The sequence below is a fragment of the Acyrthosiphon pisum genome, chromosome A2, assembly GCF_005508785.2.
Source record: "Acyrthosiphon pisum isolate AL4f chromosome A2, pea_aphid_22Mar2018_4r6ur, whole genome shotgun sequence".
Lineage (NCBI taxonomy): Eukaryota > Metazoa > Arthropoda > Insecta > Hemiptera > Aphididae > Acyrthosiphon > Acyrthosiphon pisum.
This window is the reverse complement of record NC_042495.1, coordinates 76189121-76199293: the sequence shown is the minus strand read 5'-3', so window position 1 is coordinate 76199293 and position 10173 is coordinate 76189121. Positions and strand designations below refer to the sequence as shown.

General features: G+C 29.2%; 1 protein-coding gene across 1 annotated transcript in view; it reads left to right on the top strand.

The window, feature by feature from the left end:
• Positions 1 to 5756, top strand: part of LOC100570947 — a 109118-nt gene extending 103362 nt beyond the window's left edge. Inside the window, exon 22 of the mRNA XM_016801557.2 lies at positions 3300 to 5756. Within this exon, the coding sequence (XP_016657046.1) occupies positions 3300 to 3522 (223 nt within the window). The 3' untranslated portion in view covers positions 3523 to 5756. The remainder of the gene's footprint in view (positions 1 to 3299) is intronic.
• Positions 5757 to 10173: the final 4417 nt, after the last annotated feature.

The following is a 10173-nucleotide window of genomic DNA, read 5'->3' as shown; positions in this document are numbered from 1 at the left end:
TCAAAAATGTGGGAAAATCGATTTCAAGTAGACTTGACGACTTAAATTCAAATCTGTTTTTAGAAATCTTATCGCTTCAATAGATCAATTGGAATATTTGGCAAAAAAACAAGTCTAAAATACTATGTCGCGCGTGTGTTAGACAAAAACAGAAAATCTCGGTATCGAATCCCCTTAACTCATAAACTACTCATCCTAAATTCAGTTTTTATCTACCAAAATACTTAGAAAAATTCTGCTTTAGAATATGAAATTAAAGCTATGTTCTCATTCAAAAGAGTAAAAAACTTAAAAAAATATTTTTAAAAACATTAATACTTTTTGAATTAATGAGTGTTTCATGGTAAAAGAATCACCTTGTATATTATACAAATGATTATTTATTAGTCTTAATGAGACGATTTTATAAAAGTAGTCGACTGTCTTTACCCACTCATTCCATCCGCTAACTCACGACGATCTCCTCTCCGGAAATGTTGAACTTTGTTAACGATATGTCAAAATTGGATATATCCAATGAAGTGATTCAATATTATATTATCTGTTACCACTGTTTTTTTTTATTCAATAAGTAGGTATACCTATCTACCTCAGTACGTTATATCTTTGTCAATATCTAGTATCTACAGCGTGGTTTTATATAGAATCTGAGCCAAGCAATGTATTGGCTCATCTTTTTTTTTCTAATGTCACGTTTTGTAGCAAAATATTGTATTCGATGATCTTCATATTGTAGGCAGTTTCTGGTATCAAATTTCTAAGGATTTATTTTAAAGTATAGTAGTATCTCAGTATTTTTCTTAATAATTGATAAAAACTAAAGAAAAACAGGAATATTTTATACACTCCAGTACTGGTTAGTAAGTTAGGTCTTAAGTATAATCGTGTGATCATAATTTTCTCGTCGTTTTACTTTGTAAATCCTACCAACTACAATCGTAATTAGTTTTATATCTTTAGTAGTTCAGTCGCCGTGTCTTTTTCCCACGTCGACATTTCGACTTGTACTCGTCAACCTTAAAAATCGTCTATACAAATGACCGTGAAACCGTTTACATGTAAGAAAAAATATTATATTTATTAGGAGGTACCTACAACTACAGTGTGTTGTTATCACACATTTATATCGTTTCGGCACTATTGTTAATATACTATATATATTGCCAATCATTAATGTAGTATTGGTATAGGTACTTCAGCCTGTGTGAAACGTCAATCAGGAATACTCAAAACAAATATAATATTATTTTGTGTTATTAATTATAACTATTGCAACTATCCCAAATACATTTTATGCTAAGGCCTAGAATATACGCTAATAATTCTAATCTAATCACTGTAACTATCGACATTAACCTACATTATATTATATTATATTAACTTCTATTACGTAGAATTTAATATACAGAAGAATTATTTTCTAATGCACATTTGCACTGTTGATTTTAGTGATTTTTAAATTTGTCAAATAAAACCGTCAACATTTTTTTGGACTAAAATGTAATCTGTTTTCTGGCGATAGAGATGCAAAATGTTTTTTATCATATTAATCATTGCTATTAATTGTAGGTGGTAATTATAATGGTATACTAGTCAAACACAATGCTGCACGAAAATGTATAGTAGGTTGGTTACGATATCACAATAATTGTTTTTACACTCGGGACTACAAGTGAATCCGTTTCTATACATAATTAGTCTAAGGTTCCGAATTTAAAACACAAAAAAACTATTGAAATACGCAAAAATGTATATTAGTATGTGCAGTGTATATATAAAATAATATAGTAATGTAAAATACATATAGATCCAACTTAATTCCATCTAAAAGGTAGCAACAATAGAAAAAAAGCGAGTGCTTTAAATTTGAAGCCTTGAGCTTAATAATAAAACAAACGACGTATAGGTTAGATTATAGAACATATAGATACTTGTGCGCCGAGTTTCCGAAATGGCGTTTGTTTTTATTGTTCCTAAATAATATTTTCCCGAACGGTAGCCGACGTTGTGTTGGTTTGCCGCGTTTTCATAATATCGTATTTCGAGTCTTAGGCGGATTGCGTTTAATTATTTATTTTCATTTTTTATACTCTCGCGCTGCATTTTAATGTACAATTATAAAAATATCAGAAAATCATCAATTAAGCGCAGCTGTTGCAGTAGGCGATATCAACGTGTATTAAACGTATTTTTAGAACGCTTATTGTATGTATGTACCTATAGGCTATAAATTATAATGTATAATATTATGCACGACGATTAGATTTACCATACAATTTTCTCATTATATGAAACTACACGTTTTAAAACCATAAAAACAAATCATAAATCGTATGCCCTTTAGAATACATTATGATCGTTATTAATTATAATTTTTTAACTTTAACAAAATAGTGCTGTGTATAATCAGCGAACGTGATAATATATTACGTCATTCAGTATAACATTAATCTGTTAAATAGCATATGTTTATCGTTAATTATATTATTCGCATATTTTCTAAAGAAATACTTGTAGACTATTTTAATATATCAATGATAAATTTGGATCTATGGTTCCTCGATGTCGTAATACTTATGTTATATACTTATATGCATGTGGTTAAGTTGTTGTTTGGTATAATACAGTGAAACTTTCATATTACAGAATCTCACGGGGCATAAAAAATATTCGTGTTATAGAGAATTTCGTTAAATGGAAGTTTCACTGTATAATATTTTTAATATATTATGACTATTTTATTGGGAGCCTAGTTCTTTGCAATTAATTTTTAAAATTTAGAAAACATTGTTTTGAAGAACAGATGTTATAAAACACTCACTATACCCGTATATAAAATTATATGTACCTAGTTCACCACAAATACCCTGAAAATGTAGAAATTAACTTAGTAAAAAGTGAGTTTGATTCTACAGTAAAATATATACTGTATACTACCATAATATTATAGTATACATGTAACGAACCCTTTTAAATCTAGACACTCGATTGCAGGGTCCTGTCCTATAAGCAGGCCACACCATGACTAACCGACAGTAGGAAATACTGCAGTGAACTGCACCGTGTAAAATCTCGAGAAATAAAAGGCTTACAGCTCCACCAAGTCGACATCTGCTTGGCTACCCATAACGGTCGTTGGCTTGGCGGTTTTCTTGTGAGATTTCGGAGCCTCACTGCGGCGATAAACTAATTCTATACGTGTTACTCGGCTGCAGTTTAAACCATTTATGCCACATTGCCATCATACGAGTTTTCCGACGTCATGCTAATAATGTACTCTTGTGTTTTGTCCTTTGCAGTGTCGACGCGGACGCAACGGCGGAGGAACCTATCGCGGAAACGCCTGTCAACAGCAACGCACGTTTCAGGCGCATGAGCTGGATCGCCGGCACGTTCTACTTGATCGTCATGATCCTGTGGTCGGTCGACTGGCTGGAACCTCAGTGCTGTGACCTGCAGAACAACTACAAGTGGTCGTTCGCGCTCGGTCTCCGCTACATAAACGGACCGCCGCCGACGTGATTCTCGCGACACTGAATTTTACGTCGCTCCTTCCGAATTGTTTTTTTTTTCGTTTCTGTTTTTGTACATAACTTATACATATTTGTTATTTCAATATCGCCGTCGGATACGGGGACGTTGACGATTTGGTAATAAATCGTTTGAGAGGATATAGTATAGTCTTCTGTACTATATGTTTTCGCTCTCATCCGGCTCACTGTATCATGTCCTATCATCAAAATCAACAACATTCCTAACAATTATAATTTACCTTAACTATATATCTATATATTAAAGAAAACAAAAATGTTTTTTTTTTTTTTAAATTATTATTTTTATGTATATTTTGAATGATATATTATTATTATTTTTATTGGATATCGTTTAGAACGAATATTTGCAATTATAATGTATATCTTATAAACGCTTATTTTTCATCATCATAATATATGTATAGCCTATTTTATCGAACGAGGTCGACATTTCGTTCAATCGTTTCGATTTGTTTTTATATAGTTTATTTCGTTTTCTAATGCAGACCAGTGGGATAATACTTTGTTTGCTGCGGCGAACGGTTGCTCTTACTTTATATTGATGTTTTTTTTTAAGTATACAATTATTGTGAAACATATTTGTATTATATAATATATATATACTTCAAATTTCAATGTTACACACTCGATAGTACTATCAAGTCAAAACATTTTATTCTGCAGGTTTTTCGTCGCGTATATAATAGTAATAATATTATTATAATAAGGCACACTCCGTTTTTCAATCAATTTTGTCGTCACTATATAAGTATGTCAGGAGTGTGTAGTTTTCCAAATGTTATTTTTTTTAATTACCATTATCATAGTTATCCATTGTTTTTTTTTTATACACCGCATGTTACCAGTTTAATTTTAACTTTATATAATATACAGAGTACAAAAGTTTTAAAACCTAATTATAATAATATTCTTGTCGAGACGAAAACGTTTGTTTTACCCCGATTTCATTTGTATAAAATAGTAATATAATATTATAATATATTTATATGTCTTCCACAACGCGGATCGACGCATAATCGTTTCTGTCGTATAATTCGAAATACATACTATATGTAAATTGTAAGATGTAACACAATAATTCGATGACAATCTTATTCAGTGATCATTTTTTTTTTCTTAGACGTAAGTTTACGATTGAAGAATCAAGTCGAATATAATATTATATAATATTGTAAATATTTATTGAAAACGAACAAGAATATTATTTCATAGTATTTATGCAATATGTATAATATAATATGCGTGTGTAGTTAATACTATATATTATATAGTTATAAAACCGGGTAAATATTACAATATTTTATATGTGCTCTAATGTAAAACCATAACTTGGTCATCTCTGATGTCTGTTTTATGATAATTATTATTCACTCTTTCTACTCCCACAATATATATATTATATATTTATATTATTATTTATCGATGGCGATAATTTTATCTCAATTTTTTACGATTTGTCTAGTCTCATTATTTTAATTTTTTGTTATGTTATATATATTTATATACCTCGTTACAACAACGTTCGTCCGTCTGGACGGACACCAATCACGTATAGGTACAGCACATTGATTAAATATGTTATAATATGTCAAAATGAAATATATTATATTTAATCAATGTACCTACCACATTAAACCTCCGTGTAACGTTTAGCCGAGAGCTTTTGTAATACAATCTGTAACTACATCGGAATTGCAAATATATATTAAATAATATATTTGTGGGTGCAGATAGCATTTATGAATAGATATATTTTAATGTATAAACCTAAGTTTTTTCTATAATGTAATAAGGTATACTGCATTTTTTTAGTCGCGCTCTGTAGCGACGGTAACATAAAATAATATTATTTGTATCTGAATTCATTATTATTAATTGAATTTTCGATTAATATTATAATAATAATAATCGTTTGACTAATTTATTATTATTATTACGTATTTTCGTTACGCGTAAATCAAGTATATATTATTATTATAATAATAATAATATATAAATATAGTCGTGACGTTGTCGTTGTGACGCGTGTCGGTTGTCCGTAATACTTGTACTTAAAAATAAATAAATAATGATATCAAAATCGTTTTGCATAATATATGAACACTGCAACGATATTGGCGTTTGAGTAAAGGGTTTTTTTTATGTAATATGTAATTAATCTTTATTCAATAAAATAAAGCAATTTATTGTATTACACAAACATTACTGCGGTATTTTTTTCATTTTTTTTGGTAGAAACTTGAATCAGACTGGTGGCTGCAGTCCTGATCAGGCTGATTAGTATAATTATATTGATTGAGAATACTTAGAATAATGTATGAAATTATATTGCTTATTTTTATCACCTGTATCATAGATATCATAAAGCCATTAAGGTGTACCTCATAGATACTCATGTTTTTTATCACCGTTTGTCGTTGATTGTTTTTTTCTTAATGATTTAAAGCTATTAGCTATACGCCCTTTGTTTTATATTATTACAAAATACACGATAAAAGCATCTGATTAACTATAATATATAAATACAATATTATTAAATACACGTTCCACACTTTTTAATATTATAAATGTCGTGTGGTTACGTCACTTCTTTAATTACCTATATAACCGAATGCCTATTACATTATAAATTTATTCTTGTAAATTACGGTGTAAATTATTATATGTTGATAAAAATCTGGTAATTATTGTTAATAATGTGTTTTTGTCGAGTAGGTAGAGTGTATGAGCGACTTTTACCGTTGGACAGTTGACCAAGAATTACTGTTGAATTATGCACAGCCGTTCAACATGTGAATAAAAAAAATATTAATAACATTATAACATTGTTCTCGAAAACGATATATTATCGTGTATTCATGTAGGTATTCCATTGCAATTAGTGCGCAAGAATTTTCTTCGTACCAGCTCAACCATTTGACGTTGCAAGAAGTCGGTATTTCCATAAAAATAACTCATATTCAAAATTACAAATGACACGATTTAGACTTCCCAAAAATAAACTTTATTTGCTTAGATGTAAGCCCCCTATGGGTTATTTTAAATGTATAGTTTTGTTAGGTGTGCGGGAGTCCCCTCAGAATTTTAACCTTAGTTCATAGTTGCATCAACAGATCCCATTTACAGTGTATATGAATTTAGTATAACTTTTAGCGTGAAAGTCATTATCTAGCATTTTGATAAATTAAGCCATAGGCTTAGACCTTCTCCTCGACTAACCAATAGGTCTACCTGCAATCTTACACTATTAAGATTTTAGATTGTATGTTCATGTATAGCTTTATAATCTCGTAAGCGAAAACCAGCATTTTTGCGTGTCTCGATACAGAAAATCTTATACACTATTTACCAACAATGGAAAAAGAAGGGATGATAAAACTGCACCTTGGGGAACTCCAGATACATAGGTACATTGATTTATGATTTAACCTTATGACGTAATCTTATCCACAGCTGTTACCTATTTGAAAACTAAAATCTGATCCAGGAGAGTATAATATATAGGGATTAGGGGTTCACCAAAGCCAAATAATTATTGGTCGGAACCATGACGAGAACAGCATGATTTAGGGGAGACTGGCTTAATATGACATATTAGGGTACTCATTGATGTTTTGATTAGAATTATTGATATTGACGAACCGAATCCGCATTATATACGTGACAAACACGATTAAAGATATACCTAAAGGTATATCTTTAATCGTGGTGACAAATAACCTCCTACATACAATTATATACAGTGACCACAGGTTTTGACCTTATCAGAGAATTTGATAACAAAAATGTGTTTTTTGTCTTATCAACTTTTTTTTAATCATTTTTAAAAATTAATTTTAAAATATAAAACTTTATGTTCCTTCGATTTTTTTTATTCGAAGTTGAACATAAAAAGGCAAGCAATACTAAAATTATTTTATAAATAAGCTTATTATAATACTTTGGCCATAAAAACTTTGAAAAAAACTTGTATGACATCAGGTAAAATGACATAGCAGTGTTTGTTATTATATTATTTTCATATTTATATTATTATATTAATTATATTAAAATATATTTCTAACGTGTTGCTATTTTTTATAAAAAAATTGATTAAACTATTAAATTGCAAAAATTTTAAAATTTATTTCTATTGCCAAGTATATAATGGTTGCTTATACAAATGTAGTGTAGGTATGTCATTTTACCCGGAGTGTCGGGTAAAATGACATAGTAGGTAGGTACATTTAAAAAAAAGTGAATTAAAATTATTTGTTTGTATTAAATGTACAATTAGACTTCAGAAATATATGTATAATATAAATACAAATATGCTGCTAAAGTTTCATGTGTTAACTAACATTATTTCTTCAGTTTTTTTTTTTTAAATTAAAAAGTGGTATGTCATATTAAGCCTGCAGTCTCCCCTACTGGGTCGGATTCTTTAGAGAAGTCTGTTATTAGTTAATAGTTATTATTAACAAAATAATTAATAAATAAAACATATTTGTTGTGTTACGAAGATCATTTAAAAAAAATAAAATTATTTCATAATAGGACAGGCCATGGAGGTAATGTTAAATTACGAAATGCGTTACATGATGCGTATATATTATCATTGAATATTGATTATGAATACCTACTGGCTACTATATAGTATAATAATAGGTATTCATAATCAATGGTATTATGTTCCAAGACCTCCATTTAATAAAACAATATAGAAAAGAATAATTTATTATCATATAATATAATTTATTGCTAAATAACATAAAATATTTGTTTTATAACAATTACACAAAGACACAAAGCATACAATATACGTTTTGTACGTTTCATGAAATGTGTTTGCGACTTATGCCTATACTGTTTAATGCAGGGATTCTCAAACTTTTATAAACACTTTACCCCTTGTTATCAATATATTTTTTTGGGTACCCCTTCTTACTCTTACTCTTAGTTACTAAACTAAAATATATATAAAAAAAATTTAAAGACACGTTATTATTTCATTAAGATTAATTTATTAAATACTAATATACAACAAATTTTAAAAACTATAATCGTTTATTTTCAAAGAAATTAGTGAGATAGGTGAGCTTGTTTCTGTTGGCACCGTTTATCAATATTGGGTTCTAATTTAATTAAATACAATCTTGAATCATCTTCAACATTTAATTTATTTTTATATTTACATTTAACATAAGTTAAACTTGAAAAACCTCTTTCACATAAATAAGCGGTGGAAAATCCAACAAGAAATTTGACAGCAGTGCTAGACAGTTCTTTTTGTTCCTCTCCAACAATAACGACACGTTCGCGGTAACGACGCAAGATTTTATATCCGAGCGCAGATGGGCCATGCGCATGACATCCAGCTTAACGTCGCGCTTTTATAATTATATATTCTACCGTCTCCTACTCTACTTGGTATAACGATAGCCACGCTTACTCAATAAATGACGAATGAAACGGTTAGATACGCCCCATACGGTATCGTTTTAATTTAAAATTCACAAATGTTACCTTGGATTTTAGAATTTTTTTTCTCTATTTTAATTTAAAGGTTTGATGGCCAAACTTGTACCCTTTAAAAAATTTCGAGTACCCCCGAGGGGTACGCGTACCACAGTTTGAGAAACACTGGTTTAATGTATGGAATAACAAATGTCTAATGCGTTTTGATAATCATGATGACTACTTTATTTAGTACATTCGATAAATCTCTTTCAATAGCTATAAATGTAAACTTAGAGAATCGATTTGGTAGTTGAGTACCTAACATAAGTTGAACTTGTATAAGTATTTATTCAACGCATTGCATGTTCTTTCACTAGATGTGGAGCTTGTTGGGACAGAAAATTATTATTTCTGAAAAGAAATCCGAACAATTTAATACAATGGTTCTCATAAACTGATCTTACAGCAGAATGAAAATAACAAAGATAAATTTGTAAAACATTTATTATGCATACACCTCCCAAATACAAATGTTGACAAAATTGATTATTTTAACGAGAAATTTTAGAAATTTTAGTTCTGTGGTGTAGATACTTGATACTATCCGATACAAACCGTATTTACTGTATACCTATACCTAATAATATATTAAATCTAAAAACCAGTAATCATATTTTTTTATAATCAAATTTTTATTTAATAAAAATAAATTTGTTTGTGCTTCTAACATCTATACACTATATCTAGATATAATTTAAATTCAAAATTCAAAATTATTTTGATTATTGTGATATTAAATTTCAATGAAAAATTGTTCACTAACACGGAACTCTTTGATATAAAAAGTAACATTATATTATATCTGTGGATTCATGAATATGATGTATTATAAATATCTATCGCATTTATATTCTATGGCAATTGCCAAAGTCGTTGCAGAAGACACAGTCGATATAAATTCTAAAATTTCAATAAGCATTAAGCAAAGCAGACATTAAAATCAAACATACTGCGTTTCTTATGGTTTTATTTTACATAAATCACAATATTTTCAGTTCAGCTGTATTTGGAGCTTTTCCACATCGGCGTCGCAGTTCACACACGTCACGAATTCAGCCGAAAGAGTCGATAATTAAAGTAAGTTTGTTTTCATATTCTTTTGGGGCTTAATTTTACTTTG